The following is a 21,604-nucleotide window of genomic DNA, read 5'->3' on the forward strand; positions in this document are numbered from 1 at the left end:
CTCTCTGCTCCGCAGGGAGCCTGCTTCCTCCCCTCTCTCTCTCTGCCTGCCTCTCTGCCTACTTGTGATTTCTCTCTCTCTGTCAAATAAATAAAATCTTTATAAAAAAAAAAACATTTAAATCAGGTTATTAATTATTTGATATGTATAAGGAACTGGCAGTCATGGACTTTCCACATAAGTACTGTATGTACATCATCTCATCTGATCCCCCACCGTCACTTGTGTTGGGAGCTCTATTCTGCCCATTTAGGAGAAACTGAGGCAGGAGGAGGTTTAAATAAATTGCCTAAACTCACAGTGGCGTGTTGAGCAGACCCTCAAACCCAGATCTCTCTTCTACTCAGTACTGCCTTGGGTTGGTAGGAAGGGCCAAGCAGAGCATTCTGGTGGAGGGGAGTGGCTTGATCAAAGACAAAAAGCTGGAATGAGCTGGATGGCTGTGAGAAGGAGTAAATAGTCAAGCATCTGGTTGATTCAGCGGGTGGAGCCTGTGGCTCTTGGTCTTGGGGTGGTGAGTTTAAGCACCACGTTGGCCACAGAGTTTACTTAATTAAAAAAAAAAAAAGTTAAAGGGATGCCTGGGTGGCTCAGTAGGTTAAGCATCTGCCTTCAGCTGAGGTCATGATCCCAGGATGGTGGAAACAAGTCCCGCTTTGGGCTCCTTGCTCAGCAGGGAGCCTGCTTCTCCCTCTGCCTGCCGCTCCCCCTGGTTGTGCTCTCTCTCACTGTCTGACAAATAAATAAATAAAATCTTGTAAAAAATGTTAAAAAAAATAGGCATGTAGCAAGTCTCATCCTCCAAGGAGCAGAGGGTGGGGCTTCCTAGCAGTTCTGGCCCTGCAGAGGATTGCAACAGGGTGAGGTGGGGGTAGGGGTTTGGGTTCCTGGAAGGTGACTGAAGCCCAGAAAGCTGGCCCTGTGCCCACTGTGTGGCTAAAGCAGGCCCGCCCAATAGTGCTGGTGGGAGAGCCATGGCCTGAGGGCTAGTTCCTGGAAGTCTGGCTGCCACCTGCCCCCACAAACTGCTGCATCCTAGGCCTGGATGTCTCCCCGAGTCAGGCTGCCCACTGGCTGGCTGCAGTTCTGTTCCAAGTGTCTCTCACATATGAGTGTGGCTTCCAGATAGGTTAGTCTTATTCCCCAAACCCCTGAGGGGCTCTGGCCTCCAGGCTTTGAAGCTCCCATCTCCTAATAATAATAGACTCACTTTCTTGTAGATTTCTTGTCATCTTCTCAACACCACTAAATAGGTATCATCATTATCATCATCATCTCCATTTTTCAGGTGAGGAGAGAAAGCTCAGAAAGGTTGGGCTGCCCAAGCCCACATAGCCAAGAAAGGTTAAGACTCAAGCCTGGGTCTCAAGATGCAGGATCTGGTCCTCCCTCATTCTGCTCTACACCATGCCCTTGTCTCTTTTGAGATTTAGAATGAAGCCCCAGGGGTTATTTCTTCTGGGCTACTCTGGACTCATCTGTTAGCCTTCATCCATTTTGGGTTCAGGGCTAGGCTCTGCTAGCAGGGCACAACTCTTAGAAGTCAGAGTCTGGAATCTGCAGTCTTACCTACTCCCTGGACCCTAAGCCCTAAGCCCTAAGCAATTTTGGTCTGAGAGTGGGGCTCAGTCTCCCCTCAACTCCTGAGAAAATCCTTTAGGAATTCTTATCGCTGGAAAGCAACTTCCTCAAAGACTTTTTTTAATCCTATCTTTCCCCAAACTAGAAGACAAGGAAAAACATCAGCAGATGGCTTAGGAGATCTGGCTCCAATACCTGGGCCTCGGTTTACTTTAGTAAGAGGGGCCTCAACTATTCCCAGGTCCCAGACCCCCTCCTCGGCCTCCCCCATCCATCCGGGGTAACCGCCGGGCTCTGGTGCCTAGGATAACACCCAGCCCTCCCCTTGCCTCCTGTGGCTGCCTCCCCTTTCCGTCTGTTGAGAGAGGAAGCCAGGGGGTGGCGGGTGCAACCCTGCAGGGCACTGATAAAGGGCCAGGCCTGCCCCCGCCCCCTGGGGCCACTGCGGTCAGACCAGCAGGCAGGCAGACAATGCAGCCATCTCCCTCTGGGACCCAAGGCCCTCCCCTGGTTCCACCTCTGCCCACCCCGCCCTACTCGGGAAGCTGGTTGCATAACCCAGTGGGGTGTTTGGCAACATTGCCTGTGGCTTGACCTAATGCTGGTGGCGGTGTGCACATGCGTTGGGGCGGGGTGGGGAGGGTGGATTGATCGGGGTGACAAGTCAGACTTTTGAGAATAGGTGAGCAGCCTGAATGGAGAATGGTGTAACAGTCAAGACATGTTGCCATGTTTTTCTCCACATTTTGTTTGCTACCTTTGCCGAAAGCAGGAGAATCTTGGGATTGGAAAATGCTAGGGATCCTGCGTTGCCAAGCCACAGGCACTATCCAACGCATCCAGGCGCCTAATCCCCTGCTAATCATAAATCAGACAAAGGAGACTGAAGAGAGAAGGCTGTTGACTCTGGACATCAGGAATCAGAGAAGAGGAGGCTGAAGGAACCATTCCCACCCCTGAGGGCTATCAAGCATGTTCTGGACTCAGGATGCAGGGTGGGAATGGCAGTCATGGCCTTTTCCTATAGGAGGGGAGTGGGAGAGAGGTGGGAAAGACAATTCTGGCTGGCCAAGCTGCCTCAGTGAAGGCTGTCTGTTCACTTAGTTCACCCTACTTGCTCATGTCTGTCCCCCCGAAATAAGCAGTAACTGCTTCAGACACTTCTGTAAATGCCTATTGCTTACAAGATGAAATATAACCTCTCTAGCTTGACTTTCAAGACTCTTTACAATCTTGCCCCAAACTTCCCGGGCTTATCTTCTAGTACTTCCTACCCCCACGCCCCACCCTAGTAGACCCAAAGTATTACCCTATGTTTTATGGCTCTGTACCTTTATATCTTTGCTTGGAATACCCTTCTTCCTCTCTCTCCCTTGTGAACCCCTAGTCATTCTCCACAGCCCAGCTCAATTGTCATCTCCTCTGTGAAGACTTTCCTGAATTTCATCAAGCAGAAATTCAACTTCATAGCCCTTAATTTTTTTAAGGGCTTCCCGCTGAGGAGGGAGCCCAATGTGGGGCTCTATCCGAGGACCCCAGGATCACGACCTGAGCTGAAGGCAGACGCTTAATGACTGAGCCACCCAGGTGCTCTGGGTGACCTTTATTAGTGTAATTGACCTTTATTAGTGTAATTCCCCATCTAGACTGTGAGTGAGGGCATAGACTATATCTTATCCATCTTTGTGTTCCTGGAGTATAAAACATAGTAGACACTCAATAAATCTTCATTGAATGGATTAATGAATGATGAGGCTTGTGTTATCCACAGTTGTATCTGCCATGCCACAACAGTGCCCTGAGTTGGTAGTTTTCATTCAGTAAATGTTTGTTCACCAGCTGTAACCTGATATCATTATTTAATCAGCCACAAGTGTGACTATCATCACCCCTCATCCCCTCTGAGGGGCCCGAATAAGTATGCCACTGAGAGAGCTATATCTGAATGCCCAGATTCCAGGTATGTGACCTAGATTCATGCCCAGGTCATCAAGAGATTCTGAACCCACAAGTAACATGCCATGAAGCCATGGGTCCCCTCCTGTCCCACAAGGATCATGCATATAGAATCATGATCTCCTGGAATAGAGCCAGAACCCAAAGTGTTTAATCATGGGTGTAGTGTGGGGGTTGATCAACACCCACCTCCTCATCCTCCCCCCACCCCCAGCCTCCCAACCCCCGCACAGACACAAGCTGCCAGGAAGCCATATCAAACTGCCTCTTGAGTTGCTTGGTTGTGTTGCTGGTTGTGGAAGGTCCCAAGGGAGAAATGTAGTGCTGATGTAGGGGTGTAAGGGCGGGGAACACTTGGAGGAGGACTCCCAGCAGCTATTCTTTATGAACTGGGACAGAATATTTTCAGTATCTTAACAGTGAACATAAACTTTTTTTTTTTTTTTTAGATTTTATTTATTTATTTGAGAGACAGAGATCACAAGTAGTCAGGCAGAGAGAGAGGAGGAAGCAGGTTCCCCGCTGAGCGGAGAGCCCGATGCGGGGCTCGATTCCAGGACCCTGAGACCATGACCCGAGCCGAAGGCAGAGGCTTTAACCCACTGAGCCACCCAGGCACCCCCAGTGAACATGATCTTATCAAAGAATGTTGGTTGGGTGCCAGCTCTGCCTTGGGGTGACACCCATCCGCCTCCCTGTCTTTAATGATTTCCAATAGAACTTGAACTATTATACAAAGAAAAAAATAGAGAAAAAGTTTTAAGCTGCAGTTGTAAGGACTGAAGCTAGACATGGGAAGGACTTTCCTTACAGCTGAGAGCCACTAACGGGAAACTAGAAGGAAACAAGACTCCTGTGGTCTCTGGAGAGAGATCTGTTTGGCCTGGGTCTTGGATTGTGCATTGGAGACCAAGGGATGATGGAGCAACTTCTGGGGGGTACTTCCTGCCCTGAGAAAGAGCTGCTGTGGGTGCTGGGGGATCAACCCAATATCCTAAGACATGTGCTGGCCCGTCCAGAGGATGAGGCTGCCCTGTGTTTGGGATGCCCTGCCTGGAAGAAAGGAGGACAAAGGGCACCCAGGGCCCCCTTTAAGAGAGGTGAATACTGTCGCTGCTGGGTGCCCTGTGCACATCTAACTCCCCTCACACACTGACAACAAACCTGGCCAAGAAAGAGGCCTTTGTCCTAGGACATCTGAGGCTGCTGGGGGAGGGGAGAAGGCTACAGGTGAAAGGACACATCAAAGCAGCCACTGCCCCTCCTCCCCAAAATAGCTCCCCTCCCTCTCTCCCAGACCCGAGGCTTTCCTTAAATAAAAGCAATGCCCTAAAAGCCCACTTGCCTTAACAGCTGGGACACTAGACATTGGGTCCCTATCTTCAGCAGCTATGACTCAGTTTCCCTGTCCCTAAGAGAGTTAGGGGGCAGAGGAAGGAGGTTAGACTTGTATGAAGTTTAGAGGTCACCTTGGAATGGGCCACTAGGTTGGATTTCATCCTATGCAAGGGAGAAACGCAGGCCTGGCTGGACTCCTGGTCTCGGAAGGAGGGCTGAGAGGCGCTGGAAGCCATGTGTGCCCCCGCTGGCCGGGAGCAAGGTGGGGGGCGGGGTGTGGGCAGAAACCACACCAGGCTCAAGTTTCCTCTCTTGGCCAGAAGGGGCAGGAGGAGAGGAGGGCCACGGGGAGAGGGGAGGGCTGGAGGAAGGACGGAGAGCTCAGGCCGAGGTCTTCAGAGAGGAGGCTGGTGCGCCACCAGGCGCTCCCCGTGCTCAGGCCGAGCCTCCACACTCGGCGCTCAGAAATGGCCCGGGGGCGGGGCGCGGCCTTCCCCCGTTTCCAGAGGTAGCAGGGATCCTCACCCGGGAGGTGTCAGCGCAGGCCCAGCCTCCCCAGAGACAGCAACGGGAGCCACATCTCTCTCCTCGCCCAGCTCGGACCCTGCCACAGGTGCCTGAGGAGCGGGGTGGGAGGTAGATTCCAGTGGGATCCCACGGGCGAGCTGGGGAGGTGGAAGGGGCAGAGGGAGAAAATGACCAACTTTCCGCACACCCGCAGGAGACCTCGGGCCTTCCCTGGCTGCCCCTGGCTTGGGAATTAGACATCTTTGGGAATTCATCTGGGAGAGAACCTAGATGGCTTATTGAGCACTCTTGAGATTCTTGGGTGAGAGGCTGTATGTAGGTGGGGACCAGACAGTCATCCTCTGAGGCCCCTTTGAGGGGGTGGGGGTGACCCCCAGTAACCTTCAGCAGGAGGGTGACCCCCCCCAGGGGGGGTAGCCAACAAAATCTTAGGCCTATGGTACCCCCCTTTCCTTTACTACATTCCATCATGCTGCCCTGACTGGCCAGCTGGGAGGATTTGGGGGAAGGTGAGGAACTGGAGACCCTGGATGCCTGGATACCTGGATGGGTGAGGAGCTCTGCAGAAGGATGGGATGGTGGGCGCAGAGCTGTTGAGGTCTTGCCTCCTTTGCTCCTTCTGGGCCTGGGCAGTTGAGCTCACTAGAACTGACAGGGAGAAGAAGGCATCCTACCCCGGTACAGTTTCTTCGGACTGGAAATCTTAGCAGCTGGGAAAGTAGGAGGCTGGGTAGCAGTGGAAGAGAAGAGGGGAGGTAACAGATCTGCTGGGGCTGGGATTCTCTAGTCATTGACCCCCAAATGACTGGCGTTTGGTTTCTAGGACCGAATGAGGATAACAGAAACTTGTTCCTTTCTGCCTTGTTCCCATCCACCTGTTTGAGTTGTGTATGTCCTCAGGAAACTAAATCTCACTCTGATCAACTCTCCCTCTCTCTTCCGGTTTCCTCTGTTCACCTCTATGTGTCTCTCCCTCTTTGGGGATGGTTCCTAATATTTCTAAATAGCTTGCTCACCTGCCACTCCACACCCCAGGTTTCCCTGATACTTCCCCATCTTTTCACTGCTCCTGTTGACACAGGGAGAGGTGGGTTGACCTACTAAACCTCAGAACAGGATCCCAGAGGCAAGCGCCTTCTCTCGCTCTCTCCATCAAGGCACCCCCACAAATGGTCCTCATCTTGAATTCTTGAATATAAAGCTGTGTGTCATTCTGTGAGTACTCAGAGACTGTGATAAGAGCTTTCTGGGGAGCACCATCAGATTAAGGATCAGAGTAAGGAGGATGGCTTATAGCCCCTGGAGATGGCGCCAGTCCTACCTGGTACATGTTGGTAGGGAGGAAGAGGGCTGTGTGACTTCAAAGTGCAGGTTAAACTGGAAAGTGGGAACTGTTTATTGTAAAGCAAAAGGGACACAGGGAGACCGGCTCTAGTCTCCCAAGAGCTGTTGTTTCTGCATCCTCTGTGACGTTTCGTTGGAGTCAATTCTGACTATGCCGTCCTCCCTACTCTATATCACTAGCTCCCAGTCCAAGTCACCCAGGCCCCCAGGCCCATCCTTAGAAAGGTAGGCTCCTAAGGTCCAGAGGGGCCTATGCCTGGTGTATAGACCACCAACAACCACTGACTATCTAGGGGAAACCATACTATTCCCTTTCGGCCCGGTGCAAGCTTGCCACTGCCCCAGAGAGGTGGTTGGAACTAGTTGATCTAGAGATTCTCATCAACTCCCTCTTCTCCGACCTCCTGCCTCCCACAGGGACCCTTCTGGATTCTCATTTCCCTGTCCCAAAGGTGCACGAGGAGGGGCTGATATTCTAGTCTTAGAGACCAGGACAGCCTAGAACCCAGCCTAGCCTGGGTCTGAAGCCTGCGTCTGGAGATCATTTGCCAGGCTCTTTTCTGGCTTTGTGTTCTTTCCTGTAAGTACATATGGTTGGACTAGTTTAGCATTTTTCAAGGTGGGATGGGCCTCTGGCATCGGAAACACTAGGGCACTTGTTAAAATGCTGCTTACTGGGTACCCGCACTTATGAATTCAATTCAGTGGGCCTTGGAGGGGCCGGGATACTGACAGGAGCCTGTGATTTTAGAAGTACGACAGGTGAATTCGGTGCAAAATCAGGTTTGTGACTCCCTGAGCTAGATGCCGTGTACTGCAGCATGGAACTTCTCTGGTCCTATCTCCATTTGATGGAAGAGACTGAATGGGGAACTGATTTGACCAAAGTCATGCTTTTGGAAGGCCAGAGAACCTGGTCTCCTGCCTCCTAGGGCAGGATCTTTGCACTGCACCTGCGAGTCAGATCCAGGAAGATACAAGGAGGGACAAAGTTGGGGTGGGGTGGGGGGTATGGTGTGAAGGACTATGAGGCAAGAGTCATTGTCCCTGCCCCCTAACCCCCTTCTCCATTCACTTTGCCTTTGGGCAATTTCCTCCCGAACCTGGGTGGGGGAGGGTGGGGTTCCGGTGTTGAAATGGCATCCTGGGCAGACATAAACACCCCACCCACTTTGCCCACGGGCCAAGCTCCTGGGCCTACACCAGCTCCCAGCTCTAGGGATGGCAGTATAACAAAGGGGCAGGGGGCAAGAACTAGGGAGATCCTCCTTCCAAAAGATAATTTGCAGTCCTTACTAATTTTGGATTAAGTCAAAGAGTGGATTTCGTATTGGATAGCTGTGATAGGCCATCCTTGTAGTGATCTAAGGTCATGCAATTTGAGGTCATCCAGTCCTGGCCTCTGTTCTTTTCTAAGTGTCTCCCTCTCCCAGCCTGCCTGCCTTTACTTATATGGTAGGGGTGGGGTGCTGTGTCTGGCCAGAAGATATTGGGAGGTCCCTGTGAAATCTACTTGTCTTCTCTTGTTGAAGGCTGGGGGAGCAGGTGCAGGGAGACAGGTGTTAAGGAATAGGGAGGTGGGATGAGGAGAGGGGCAGATAGAAGGGAGAAGATGAAGACAGGGGTGAGGGTTTGCTGAGAACTGTAAGCTGCCCAAGCAGAAAGGGACCTCGAGTTCGACTTCTCCAACTCCCTAGTTTTATAAATGAGGAAACAGAAGCTCAGAGCAGTGTGACAGCTTTGCCCAGCCTCACATGGCTGCTCTGTGGCTGACTGGCAGCTAGAGCCCAGATCAAACATGGGTGGGGGTGCTGAAGGGGACTGTGTTTTTAAGATTCCAAAGAGATACTCCCCCAGAAGAAAAGAGATATCACAGGATGAACTGACTGAGGTGAACCGCCAGGAGAGGCTTGGAGTCTGGAGACTCAGGAGTGGGATGGGAAGGTGTCTGAGAGGCTGCTGCCTGCTAGCAGAGTTGGCTAGTAGACATTCCAGATGTATGCCGGCTCTTTATAGGGTTGAGTCTCAATTTCTGAATGGACCCTATAGAATCTTTGTGAAAATCATTCTCAAACTAATTCTTGTAAAACATCAGCATAGCTCTTGACAGTGCTTAATAAGCTTTTGCTATGGTTGTTGTATGCCCTTAGGAACCTTGGAAGCCTGGTGGTTTGGGTTGGGGTATGGCCAGGATGACCCTGTAGGGCCATAGGACAGAGGTCCAGTGTCTCCAGAGACCATTCCTCCTCTGCTGCCTCCAGCTGATAAACCTCTTATCAGGCTCAAGCAGGGGAGCCCAGAGTCAGGATAGGAGGAGAAGGCAGAACTGCTATCAGCCACCAGGCCTGGGCCGTATCTCAGAGAAGGGGAGGGGCTATCTGCTTGGCTCTTCCCACAACATGCTCCTTGGGGATCCCGAAGTACTCACTCTCAACCTTGGAGGATGAGACAGAGGAGGAAAACAGAGGACCGAGGGGGAAAGCAGGAGTGATCCCTGGAATTGCCCCAGAAAATGGGGGAAAAACAACCCCAGAAGATGTGACTTCTTCCCTGCCCGCTGATACAGTTTTGGGGAGCAAGAAGAAGGGGAAAGGGAAGGCACCTTGTCTGAAAAAGTAGGTAAAGACCTACTGTGCTCCCAAAGGACCTGACTACAGCCACAGCAGGTGAGGTGGAGATCACATGGCAGGGAAAGCCTTTGTAGCATAAGGAGTTGGTTGATGAGGACAACAGAGCTGAGGGCATGAAGCCTCTCCTTCTCTCAGCTGAGGCTGCTGGGAGATCTCCATGGAGGCAGGACAAAGTTGCTGGCCCCTAGCGGGGCATGCTTTAACCTAGATCTTTTTTTAAACCTCTTTCTCCTTTGACACAGGTTGCTGGGGCCTTTTGGGCTTTGGGGACCCGGGACCAGGCCCTGGCCCAGTAGGATGCCCCCGTGTCCTCCCCAGCAGAGCAGGAACAGGGTGACACAGTTACCCGCTCTGGAGCTGGGTGAGATGGAGTTGACTTGGCAAGAGATCATGTCCATCACTGAGCTGCAGGTGAGCAGGGTCGGGGGTACCTGGGAAAAGGAAGAGCAGAAAAATACAGAGTCTGGCTGGGACCTGAGGCAGGGGGTTGGAGCAAGCAGGGAATGTTCCAGGCACTGGAAAAGGATGGGCTGGAGTAGGAGGGAGATCTGGATGGAAGACCAGAATATGAAGGGGAAAAGGGTGTGGAAGAGCAGGGGAAAGGAGTGGTGGGGAAGAGTATAAGCTCTCTGGGCAGCCACACTGCTCACATCTCTCTATCCCACCTTCTGCCCCGCCTTTCTTTTCTCACCTTCTTCCCTTCTGAACTCCTCTCCTCCAATCCTGCCCATCTTCTTCCCTCATTTCCTCCCCCTGTCTTCAGATGCTGGGCCCCTTTCCCTCAGGTAGCAGAGCGGTAATTCAGGGGCCTGGAGAAGGGGGGGGGTGTCAGACTATGACAGGGTCCTTGCCTCCTGCTAGTTGGACAAAGGGGTGTCTGTTGGTCTAACAATGATGCCTTTGTCCCATCTGGGCTGGAGCATGGTGTCTCCTCCATGTGGGTTGGGGGCCCTGTTTTCCAACATGTTCTCTCCTCCTCTCTGCACCTGGGCAGGGAGAGAGGGACTGAAGAGGAGAGGGTAGAGCTTGTGCTGGCTCCCCAAGGTGCCTCAGCCCCCAGACCTGGCTCTGCCCACTGACCCCACCCCTCTTTTCTCCCCTGTTGCAATGCCTGGGCCCTCAAGATCTGCCCTGAGCCCTCCTCCTGCTCAGCAGCTCCCTCTGCTGGGAACCCATGGGATGGCCAGGGTCTGAATTTGACCCTTTGACCCTAGATAACCACAGCAGGAAAGGGTTTGGGGAGGTGGGGGGGTCATCATAGATAACAACTTCTTGTCTTCCTGAAGGAACTAAAGGAAGAAGTGCCACTTCAACCCAATAAGAACTTCTCCTGAGGAGGAGGAGATTCTATATTGTTGCAGCCTTAGATAGTCCTTTCCCAAGTCTGACATCAGTGACTTCCATTCCTGTTTAAGCTGCTTTCTGATTGAAATAGCTTCAACCTTACAAGAAGCTTTGAATGATTTTTAGCACTTTTATGTTCCCCTGTTATCTCACTGTGTCTTTCAGAAGGACCCAGCTTCTTCTGGAGAAAGAACTGGTTTCTGTCCCTCAGGCTGTCTCCAAAACCTCTTTGTCTTTTCTTGCAGGGCCTAAACGCTCCAAGTGAGCCATCATTTGAGGCCCCAGCCCCAGCCCCATATCCTGGGCCCCCACCACCCCCAACTTACTGCCCCTGCTCAATTCACCCAGATGCTGGCTTCGCCCTTCCTCCACCACCTTATGAGCTTCCAGCACCCACATCTCAGGTCCCAGAGCCTTCATACTCCTATGGCAACATGGCCATCCCAGTCTCCAAGCCACTGACCCTCTCGAGCCTGCTCAGTGAGCCCCTCCCAGACCCCTTGGCTCTCCTGGACATTGGGCTGCCAGTGGGGCCCCCCAAGCCCCAAGAAGACCCAGAATCCGACTCAGGATTATCCCTCAACTATAGTGACGCTGAATCTCTTGAGCTGGAGGGGACAGAGGCTGGTCGGCGGCGCAGTGAGTATGTAGAGATGTACCCAGTGGAGTACCCCTATTCACTTATGCCCAACTCTTTGGCCCATCCTAACTATGCCTTGCCACCTGCGGAGAACCCCTTAGCCTTAGAACCCTCTTCAGGCCCGGTGCGGGCCAAGTCCACTGCACGGGGGGAGGCGGGGAGTCGGGATGAGCGTCGGGCCCTGGCTATGAAGATTCCCTTCCCGACGGACAAGATTGTCAACTTGCCAGTAGATGACTTTAACGAGCTGTTGGCACGATACCCACTGACGGAGAGCCAGCTGGCCTTAGTCCGGGACATCCGACGGCGGGGCAAAAACAAGGTGGCCGCCCAGAACTGTCGCAAGAGAAAGTTGGAGACCATTGTGCAGTTGGAGCGGGAACTGGAGCGGCTGGGCAGTGAGCGGGAACGGCTTCTCCGGGCCAGAGGGGAGGCTGACAGGACCCTGGAGGTCATGCGCCAACAGCTGACGGAGCTGTACTGTGACATTTTCCAGCACCTGCGGGATGAAGCGGGCAACAGCTACTCCCCTGAAGAGTATGCTCTCCAACAGGCTGCTGATGGGGCCATCTTCCTGGTGCCCCGGGGGACCAAGATGGAAGCCACAGACTAAGCTGGCCCAGAGGGGTGGGACTGGTGATGGAGATTTTCTTTATTCCCTTCTGATAAATGTTCTCCCCAGAAGCAGCTGGGTTCTCCAGACCAGAAGGGGACAATGGGAAACCTGGCATTTGGAGGACCCAAGGTGTATTCAGTAAGGCTTGCCTTGAGACAAGTGTATGAGGGGAGGTTGGAATCTCTTTTCCATGATTCAGCTTCCTAGGTCTCCAACCTCCACCTCTTGTTTGAGCTTTGGTCTATAAAACGCTCTACACAAATTACTGTGTCTTCCTTCTCAAGAGAGTGATGAAGCTCAGTACTGAGTTTAGTGCTTGTTAGTGGCGGGAGGGGAATCCTGCCAAGCTTGTTTCTTTCCCCAACAACTTTGTATGAGAGATACACAAGAAATTTGGGCTTGAGCAGTGTGATTTACCACCTTTATTTCCTTTTTCAGAGCCCGAGATCATGGGTGATCTGAGGAATCACCAGGGAGGCCCACCCTCCCTGGTGGCCCACTATTTACAGAGCAGGGATTGCAGGCAGCACTGGCTACCTCTCTGTGCAAGGTCGCTGAGGTTTAGACCTCTCCTTTGTCAGTCTTTGGAACACAGAATAGTCTAGAATGCCCCCAGGCCTTTTTTCTGTTCTCTCCCTCCTGCCTACTAATATAGGATGTCCTCATCCTGATGTGCCAGAGCTCTCTCAGAAGACAGAGATGCTCTTGATTGGAGAATTTGACTGGACGTTAGTTTCGAGGGACTTCATACCTGAGTCTGGGCAAAACCTGCTCTCCTGTGGAGTAGGTTATGCCTTTTGGTGAACTCTTCTCCTTGGTTACATTAGACACACTATCCAATCTTCATTTCAGGACATCCCTTTTCTAGATCTTCAAAGATCTAGGTCTCTTGCTTTCTTGAAGTGAATGCATTAAGTTCTAGAATCCTTTATCACATTGAAGTCCCATCAAACTTCTCAGACACTACACCTTCATCTCCCTGGAGTTGGGTGGTTCCTGATCTTTCCAGTTACTGAATTAACACAAATTACCTCTTTGCAGGTATTTTACTTCTATTTACACTTCTACTCAACTTTACTAGCTCCAACAATGAAAACTTACTTTTAAGTTCTGATAGACGCTCTACACAAATAGCTGTGAGCTATGAAAAGCAGATGATGATCAAAGTGGTATGGAGTCTTTATGCTTTAAGATTCTCAGAAATGTGGTCTCGAAGCTGGATTAGGGAATGAAAAGTTTAAAGCTTCTGATTCCTAATAGATCTGAAAACAGACACCTTGTCAACTTTCTCGAGAAATTGAAAATGCAGAATCAAGTTGTGAAGGGAAGTGCCTGGGATTACCTGTTCAGAAACTTGTTCACCTAAGGGACATCAGTTAAGATTTCACTTCTAAGGAAGCTCCTAAGTAGTAATTCTGAGGCAAAATTTGACCTGTACCCAACACTGAGCACCTAGGTTCTAGTACAGTTCTAGGCACTGATTTTATAATGGGGAAAAATGCCCCCATCCCACAGATAAACTGCAGCAGGTCAAGACCATACAAACAACTTAATACCTAACTAAAGCAAAAGGTGGAACGGTTTAGAGTATGACCTAGGTTCTATTCTAGAGGTTGCAAAAACTTGCAACAGGTAATCATCTAAAATTATAGAACTTACCATCAACCTTGTATTTGTAAAGCATGTAGCAAAATACATGACAGATACAGGACTCCATTTTTTCCAACAACTGATGGCCTGAGTTGCCCTCCTTCTAAACCATGACCGTGAAGAGAAACCTGTTCTAGGTAACTTCAAGCAACATGTGATAATTAAAATCACAACAATGGAGACTGCGTATACATTTACACCTTCCTACCCCTTCTATTAGCTGAAAATTGAGGCTGGATCTTCTCTTGAAGATGATGATTTTTTTTTTTTTTTTTTTTTTTTTAAAGATTTTATTTATTTTATTTGACAGAGAGAGATCACAAGTAGGCAGAGAGGCAGGCAGAGACAGAGGGGGAAGCAGGCTCCCCGCTGAGCAGAGAGCCCGATGCGGGGCTCGATCCCAGGACTCTGAGATCATGACCTGAGCCGAAGGCAGCGGCTTAATCCACTGAGCCACCCAGGCGCCCCTCTTGAAGATGATTAAAGTTCAAACATTTGCTGGGGGATTTAATTACAGCTCCCAAATTTTGGGGTTACTTCTGAAAAACTTGTTCTTCCCCTCCAGTAAGCTTTACCTGGTTCCAGATTTTTTGGAAGCCAGAGATAGCTGGCCAATAAAGGCTTGTGGAACAGTTAACAGCTTACTTCTAAGTGGGCAAGAGCCAGTTTCATTTCACTAAACCATGCTGCTGATGGGATAAATTTTACATATTAATGTTAATAGAACCACTTACATTCCTAAAGGCCAAATAAGTTATCATTCACTATTTAGTTTGGGGAGAGATGGGGTGGGGGGAGAAGCACTCCCAACAACCTAATTGTTCCCCCTGAATCTCAATTTCAACCTGTAATTTTAACATGTTTATGTTGTCCCACCTTTAACATACCTATTTTACTTGTTCATTTAGAAGGATCCAAGGAAGCATAAGTTAAGGAATGAAGGGGAAGGACTTACAACTCCACTAAAAAATTCTGATTTATCATTATCATTTAAGGAAAAAAGTGAAACAGAACCAAGTTAAAAGCATTTTATTAAAAAGTCCATTCATAAAACTGAATGATTAATTCAAGCTGCATAGCAGCTAATAACCCCATGGCAGTGAAAATGAGGGGCAGTGGCTCAGATAAAGGTTGTCCTCATTAAGGAAGGATGTTGCTGCAAGAGAGAAAGAAAGAAAAAGTTATGAAGTGTTTACATATGCACTTGAAAGATTCTGCCAATTACTCATTCTGTTTACTGGGAATTCAACCGCTTTAGGTATTTTGTGGGCAAAATGGTAGACTATGAGATCCCATTTTTTTTTTGTTCTTAGGCAGCTTGTCATTCTCTACTTTGGTAATACCAAGCACTTTTGCTGAACAAGTTCATAAAAAGCTTACCTTTTAGCCATAAATTTGGACAGATGAGTTTCTGATTATTTTTTGTATTTTTTTTTTGTATTTTTTTTTTTGTTTTGTTTTTTTAAAGAGAGTTGATTAGCCTGGAGTAGCAGACTCCTCCCTAGAAAAGTAAACAACCTTTAGAACTAGCTTTTCTGAGACCAAGTCCCAACTCCGGGTAAAACCCCCCACCCGCCAAAATTAATGGTCCACCCTCCCTCCCACCATGTTTTGGGGAAGATTCTAATGCATTACTTTGAGCCATTGTTTTAAGGAAATGGATTAAAGGAAGGCATGAAATAAATCAAAATTAAAGGGCAAAAATATATTGTCATAGAAGAATTAGTGTTTACTTCCTTCATTTGGGAGCCAAGTCTAGGGTGTCAATTTAAAGCAATTGATCTCCAGAAAAACCAAGTTCAGCTTAACTGGACTAGTATTGGCTCAATACATTAAGAAAAATATAACAGAAAACTGGATTTTAGGTAACACTATATGGATGGAAGTAAAATCTGTTCTTACCTACCAGCATAGCAATAAAACCTTTCCTCCTGGTTCTGACTGCTAGTCCTAAGAGTCAGGTGTGCCTTACTCTTGTCTGCCTCCTTTCTTGCGATGGTCACTGAAACTTCACTCCCTCCGTGGCCTGCCCCTGGCTTATCTGTACTCCACATACCACAAGTGTCTACTCTCAGCTGTAGAGTGTCTGAGCTCGGAGCCATTCGCGCTATACTTGCTAGCAGTTCCTAGTAGCTGAACATCTCTCCTGGATCTTTACAAGGCATTGTCACGAATCCTGAGGTATCTGCAAACTCCCTCAATAGTTAAGGTTCCACCTGCCATTGCAAACTCAGCCAATATCAAACTCATGGAACTATCAACCATGCTTTCCCACCCGCCTCCCCTCCACCCCCACCACCCTCCTCCCCAAACTTCCAAGTAACACACCCACGGGATGGAATACACAGTCCTAGTGATAAACAATTCTCTATGCTACCAGGTACAATGGCACTGAAATTGAGGGTACCAAGGGAGGGCTCAAAAGAACCTATGTAACAAATAACAATGATTGGATATTAAGTAACTGTAAAAGGCTTTAAATAAAAATCATTTTCTATACAATTAACATTTTAGGATGGTTGTGTGATGTACCATATTTAAAGGAAAACTGCAGTTTGCATGAATATAATAAGGTTCCTCACCATCTCCATAATTTTAATGTCCAAACAGATTCAATAGTATGGTTAATCTATAAACCTCTATTAGGGACCCACCCACCAGAACCAAGTAAAACTGCTGTTTTCCTTTAAGGTAAGCCTGTTTTTGTATTAAAAATAAGATATTCTTACTGGTGCTGGTCAGTTTAAAAAGGTCTCCCAAACACTTCTAATCTGTGGACTTATGGGGTGGCATTAGCCAACAGCTGGTTTCTATTCTCTGGCAGAGTTTTGAACTTGAATTGTGATAGAAGCATTCAACATTATGAGGGGTAGTGGGTAGGGAAGTCCAAAGCTCTGCCAGTCCCAAATCCATACAGTTGTCATTCCATTCAAGAGAATATTAAATCGTTTATTGATTACACATGATAATGGATGATACACAAGCTTTAATCCCATCTATAATTTTATCTGATACCATAATTCAATTTAGATATATTGCATAGGATGTGCCAACAATCATATTAATAACCAAATAAACTCCAGGACTTTGCTTGGGTGACCTTTTAATGGTGAACTCCAGGTCACAACACATTAACTGTCAGTTCAACTACACCAAGGTTTGTGGAGACAATGCCTTCTGTGCCCAAGCAGTTTGCAAATAAATTTCGAATGGAACCTGGCATCACCCTGAAGGAATTCTAACTTCACACTGTTGGGGTAGTATACCAAGATGGCTTCAGAGTAGACTAACTTTACACAGCACATTTAAAAAAAAGACACATTTATTCAGCGTCATGATCAGACTATTACATTTAGCAATCAACAGCATGGGTGCAAAAAAAAAAAAAAAAAAAAAATCTACATTAAAACCCTTTGTTGGAATGCTTTACACTTTCCACAGAACAGAAACTAAAATAACCTGTTATACAATTAGTCACAAATACAGTCCTCGAGTTTTTTTGCCCATACACATGAGTATTGTCTAAAACATGTCTTCTTTGTAGCAGCTAGGCCCTGCCACCACTGTGCTTGGCTGAGTTCACAAATCTGTTGTAACCTGTAGCTTCCCTGTCACTTCTCTGGCTCTCCTCTCCTGCTAAGCTTTGTTTCCTGTTGAACAATATGGAATAAAGTTGTTAATCTAAACATATTAAGACTCAAGGCTACAATCCAATAGCAAGTTTTTGTTTCCCACAAATTTTGCTGATCTGAATATTAACTTAATATTCAAAATTTTACTGCAATTATAATGTTAACTACTTTGCACTGCTCAGCTACATTAGGGTTACTGGGTTCATTATCATTTACAAAAATTAACTTGTAAGATAAAAAGTTGTTTACTTACCTGGCAGTAATTAAAACCTTCTGCCACTGCCATAGCTGCTGCTGCTGCTGGAACCACCATAGCCACCTAAGAAGAGAGTATGTCCCTGTTAATCTTTGGAAGTGCCAACAAAATTTTTTATACTGGGGGCAATGGATGTCCATATTTTCCAGAGTTTGAGCTCACTTGACTTTCCCAATTTGACTGCATATACCTAAAAGCTTTGAATTGTCAGTGTTTCACTACTATACAAACATTACCTAAAAATTAGTATTTTTTTGCTAGAACCAGCTACAGGTAACTAGCACTTCCAACACTGCATATATACGATACCTTGGTTTCGTGGTTTGGCGAAGTATTGGCCTCCACCACCATAAGGGCCAGAGCTTCTGCCTCCAAAATTGCCTCCTTTCATGGGTCCAAAATTTGAGGATTGATTGTTGTAATTGCCAAAATCATTATAGCTTCCGCCACCTCCAAAGTTGCTTCCTAGGAATGAGAAGAGGGCCTTTATATGCTACTGAAGATGGCAATTGTGAATTCTATTTAGTCCTCAGAGCCAAAAAAGCTGCATGTTCTGCTTGCCTTCCTCCCAAACTGATGACTCCAACATTCGATTATCTGTTTCATCCTTTTCTGGGCAAGGCACTCAGCTGAGTAATCCACTACACTTTAAGAATTTTTACCCAACTTACCATGGGGTTAACAGATGGTCTAGAGCCTTTGAAGGCTACTACCCATCAAGGGCACTACAAACACATGCTGGATATATCAACTAAGTGCCTAAGATCCCAAAGGAGTTGAAATATTAAATCCTGCTAGAAGCTAATCTAATTCTGATTAAAGACACCGCTATCCACTTAACCATCTATCTATCTTGGGAGTGAGGCGGCCCCAGCTTAAAGCTAGGAGGAGGTAGCATTAGCAAGCCCATTAAAAAAGAATACCATGCACTGTACCACATAATGCTTTTAAGAGCATCAAATCCCCTTATGGGCGTAAACTCTAAAGGGCTAATCTAGCTGTTGCACCAAGTACTTGGATCACTGGATACCTACCACTACCACCGCCATAGCCGCCTCCGCCTCCTCCGTTGTTATAGCTGTCATAGCTGCCACTCCCGCCATAGCCACTGCCCTGGTTTCCATAACCCTGTCCACCACTTCCATAGCCTCTGCTTCCTCCAGAGTAACCAGGGCCGCCTCCTCCATAACCACCTACAAGAATACAATTCTTCTCAATAAGACAAAAGTATTCAACAATCAAAACCTGTGCAAATGTAATGCCTAAAAGCCTGCACACCGCATGCTGTTTGTTATCAGAGCTAAGCTTGTCATGCACTAGTTTACTAACTAGTCATAGACTAGTTTACTAACCTAGTCTAAAGGTTGCCAAACGAAAGTTCACCTATATACTCCTTAAACTTACCATCATTACCAAATCCGTTATAGCCATCCCCACTGCCACCATATCCACCACCACCTCGACTGCCACCAAAGCCACCTGGAAAAAAACAAAACAAAACAGAATTTTAAACTACTTTTTAAAGTATATAAATTATACACAATTTATGCCCTTAATTTTATACTCAAGATTTAACCTTCTGGTTAGTTGAGAAGCCAGAACTACACTTAGATAAAATTTAACTTTAGGGATAACTGAACCACAAGGCTCACTATTAATTCTTAGTGGTAAACTATAACCACACATACCTCGACCACTGAAGTTTCCTCCGCGACCAAAGTTGTCATTCCCACCAAAACCACCTCCACGACCACCACCAAAGTTTCCAGAACCACTTCGACCTTTAAAGATAAGTTTTAAAGGTTAAGTTATACAGATTATAATTATTTAGCTGTCTGTAAAAATTATCAAATAAACCCACCTCTTTGGCTGGATGAAGCACTAGCCATCTCTTGCTTAGAGAGCGCTTTCCTTACTTCACAGTTGTGGCCATTCACAGTATGGTATTTTTGAACTAAAAAATTACCGAGAAAACACGATCTCAGGGCTTTGAACAGAATGTGGACTTCAGAACCCCTAGCAAAGAGCATGCCCCTGATACTTACTGACAATCTTGTCTACAGAATCATGGTCATCAAATGTTACAAAAGCAAAACCCCTCTTTTTGCCACTGCCTCGGTCAGTCATGATCTCAATCACTTCGATTTTCCCATACTGTTCGAAATAATCTCTTAGATGATGTTCTTCAGTGTCTTCTTTAATGCCACCAACAAAAATCTTTTTCACAGTTAAGTGGGCACCAGGTCTTTGAGAATCCTAATAGAGAAAGCCCAATTAAGTTTCTTGTGTCAGCAAAAGTATACTTAACAAAGATCACTAAAGTGTGTTAAGAACCCCAAATGGGAAATGCACTTAGTGACACACTTCTAAATTGTTAGAGGCAGGAAAAAGTATCACTCACTTCTCTTGAGACAGCCCTCTTTGGTTCCACAACTCTTCCATCCACCTTGTGTGGCCTTGCATTCATGGCTGCATCCACCTCCTCCACAGTGGCATAGGTGACAAACCCAAAGCCTCTGGAGCGCTTCGTGTTCGGATCTCTCATTACCTGAAATGTTAACTCATTTAACACACAGTAAAACCCCAGAACCCCTGGTCATTTCTATCCCGGGTAACGTAATAAATTCTTTCAGCCCTTTATGCAAAGTCCTCCCGTTTCCCACTACCCGTCTAATCTAAATTAACTAGTACCTTCTAATTAAGTAAAACCACACCTTCCCTTGCCAAATTATTTTCAACCACAATCCTGTTAACAATCTTCATAAGCACAGTACTTAAACAACAAAATAATCCAAGTAAACCGACTAGTTCTACTGGCCTTTTGTCTCTCCCAAGTCTTACCACACAGTCCGTAAGTGTTCCCCATTGCTCAAAATGGCTCCTCAGACTCTCATCGGTTGTTTCAAAGCTCAGACCTCCGATGAAGAGCTTCCGCAGCTGTTCAGGCTCTTTGGGAGACTAGCAGCAGGGGAAAAACTCGTTACATATGGGCTATAACGCCAGACACTTTTCAGTTAGGAACTGCAAAACTAGGCAGCAACGTTACGTAGCCCTTATTGTTCCTTCGGGTCACAGCAAGCCACGTGCTTCTCCCCATTAGTGGAGACGTATGTGGGGGCTGGGAACCACGAGCGCATGCGTCTCTACTGTCCCTCCGACGCACGCGCAACAAAAGGACTAGGCTAAAAAATACATAACCAGCAAGGAACTATAGCAGTTCTTTAGAAAACTCGCCCCCTGTGACGAGGTAAAACAAAACCAATCGAATGTGCCTAACTGTTTTGCCAGGAGGGGCAAGCCTGGCGTGGTAACCAAATGTTGCAGGACGGCGGCCTCATGGCGACGACGAGGACAAAATGGCGACCTGAACTTTGGGAGGGGTAGGCCCTGGCAGAAACCGAAGAACTGCCGCAGGAGCTGGCGCGAGCAACCCAACGAGGCTACATCCTACAGAACTCAGGAGGGAGCGAGGAAGAAAATGAGATTGGAGACAGCGTGTTACTCACCTCTGACTTAGACATGACGGCGGTGGGAGGGGAGACTTTAACGATGCTTACTCGGCGGCGTCCACAGGCAGAAAGGAGTAACCTAACGAACGTATCTGCCAGCCTACCTTCGGCCTCGCTTTTTTATCCCGCCTCCTCGCTTTAGGCATTGGTAGACTCCGCCCCTGAGTATCTCTGATTGGATATTTACAATAGCTTCCCCTTGCTATTGGTCTGTAGTCCCGCATTGCTGTTAACGTCATCCGTTTGGGCGTTCTACGTAGTCTCCACCCCTTAGAGGCCATTGGTTCCCGAGTAATATTACCCTTAACTAGTGTGATTGGCTCGCCAACCAATCATTCATATTTGAATGTACCTAAAGTATTTAAGTAAATTTTTAATCCTTCATGGCCCGAAATTACGTTCAACTCACTTGACAAAGCACGGTTAATACTATGTATTAGGAAAGAAGTTATCAGGTGACTTTTTTTTTTTTTTTTTTGCAACGACCGCCTGCTGAGCGCATGTGTAGTAAAATGGCGAGTTTACGCAGGCGCATTAAGAAGTTCCGCTTGGCGCTTGGAGCACGTGAAATGGCGGGCGG

At 47.7% G+C, this 21,604-nt stretch overlaps 2 protein-coding genes across 8 annotated transcripts; one reads left to right on the forward strand and one right to left on the reverse strand.

Moving 5' to 3' along the window:
- Nucleotides 1–5,232: 5,232 nt before the first annotated feature.
- On the forward strand, nt 5,233–12,240 carry NFE2 (nuclear factor, erythroid 2). Of its 4 annotated transcripts, XM_059185104.1 has the most exons (4): nt 5,233–5,488; nt 7,165–7,327; nt 9,620–9,788; nt 10,967–12,240. In XM_059185104.1, the coding sequence occupies exons 3-4, from the start codon at nt 9,675–9,677 to the stop codon at nt 11,972–11,974; spliced, it is 1,122 nt and encodes a 373-aa protein (XP_059041087.1). In that variant the 5' UTR covers nt 5,233–5,488; nt 7,165–7,327; nt 9,620–9,674; the 3' UTR covers nt 11,975–12,240. The 4 variants fall into 4 exon arrangements, with proteins under 4 accessions (XP_059041087.1, XP_059041086.1, XP_059041085.1 ...); XM_059185103.1 differs by lacking the exon at nt 7,165–7,327; XM_059185102.1 differs by lacking the exons at nt 5,233–5,488; nt 7,165–7,327 and adding an exon at nt 8,350–9,413.
- Nucleotides 12,241–14,641: 2,401 nt separating this feature from the next.
- Nucleotides 14,642–21,173, reverse strand: HNRNPA1 (heterogeneous nuclear ribonucleoprotein A1). 4 transcript variants are annotated; one of them, XR_009356664.1, is made up of 12 exons: nt 21,022–21,173; nt 20,357–20,473; nt 19,917–20,063; nt 19,561–19,771; nt 19,377–19,469; nt 19,204–19,296; nt 18,920–18,994; nt 18,550–18,708; nt 17,825–17,980; nt 17,513–17,578; nt 15,008–15,128; nt 14,642–14,783 (listed from the first exon to the last, which is right to left on the reverse strand). XR_009356664.1 is itself a non-coding variant. In XM_059185106.1 (11 exons), the coding sequence occupies exons 1-10, from the start codon at nt 21,034–21,036 to the stop codon at nt 17,523–17,525; spliced, it is 1,122 nt and encodes a 373-aa protein (XP_059041089.1). In that variant the 5' UTR covers nt 21,037–21,173; the 3' UTR covers nt 14,642–14,783; nt 17,513–17,522. The 4 variants fall into 4 exon arrangements, 1 of the variants encoding a protein (XP_059041089.1); XR_009356663.1 differs by having other exon boundaries at nt 15,008–17,277; XR_009356666.1 differs by lacking the exon at nt 18,550–18,708 and having other exon boundaries at nt 15,008–17,277.
- Between the last annotated feature and the right edge of the window lie 431 nt (nt 21,174–21,604).

The sequence above is a fragment of the Mustela lutreola genome, chromosome 8, assembly GCF_030435805.1.
Source record: "Mustela lutreola isolate mMusLut2 chromosome 8, mMusLut2.pri, whole genome shotgun sequence".
In the NCBI taxonomy this organism is placed as follows: Eukaryota; Metazoa; Chordata; class Mammalia; order Carnivora; family Mustelidae; genus Mustela; species Mustela lutreola.

What these genes read in the sequence shown, in the direction of transcription:
- HNRNPA1 (XM_059185106.1), bottom strand. An exon ending in GAACACTTACGGACTGTGTG is followed by an intron (nt 20,064 to 20,356) that starts GTAAGACTTGGG and finishes TTAACATTTCAG; the next exon opens with GTAATGAGAGATCCGAACAC. An exon ending in AGAGGGCTGTCTCAAGAGAA is followed by an intron (nt 19,772 to 19,916) that starts GTGAGTGATACT and finishes TTTCTCTATTAG; the next exon opens with GATTCTCAAAGACCTGGTGC.
- NFE2 (XM_059185104.1), top strand. Translation starts at nt 9,675, where the DNA reads ATGCCCCCGTGTCCTCCCCAGCAGAGCAGGAACAGGGTGACACAGTTA. An exon ending in TGTCCATCACTGAGCTGCAG is followed by an intron (nt 9,789 to 10,966) that starts GTGAGCAGGGTC and finishes CTTTTCTTGCAG; the next exon opens with GGCCTAAACGCTCCAAGTGA.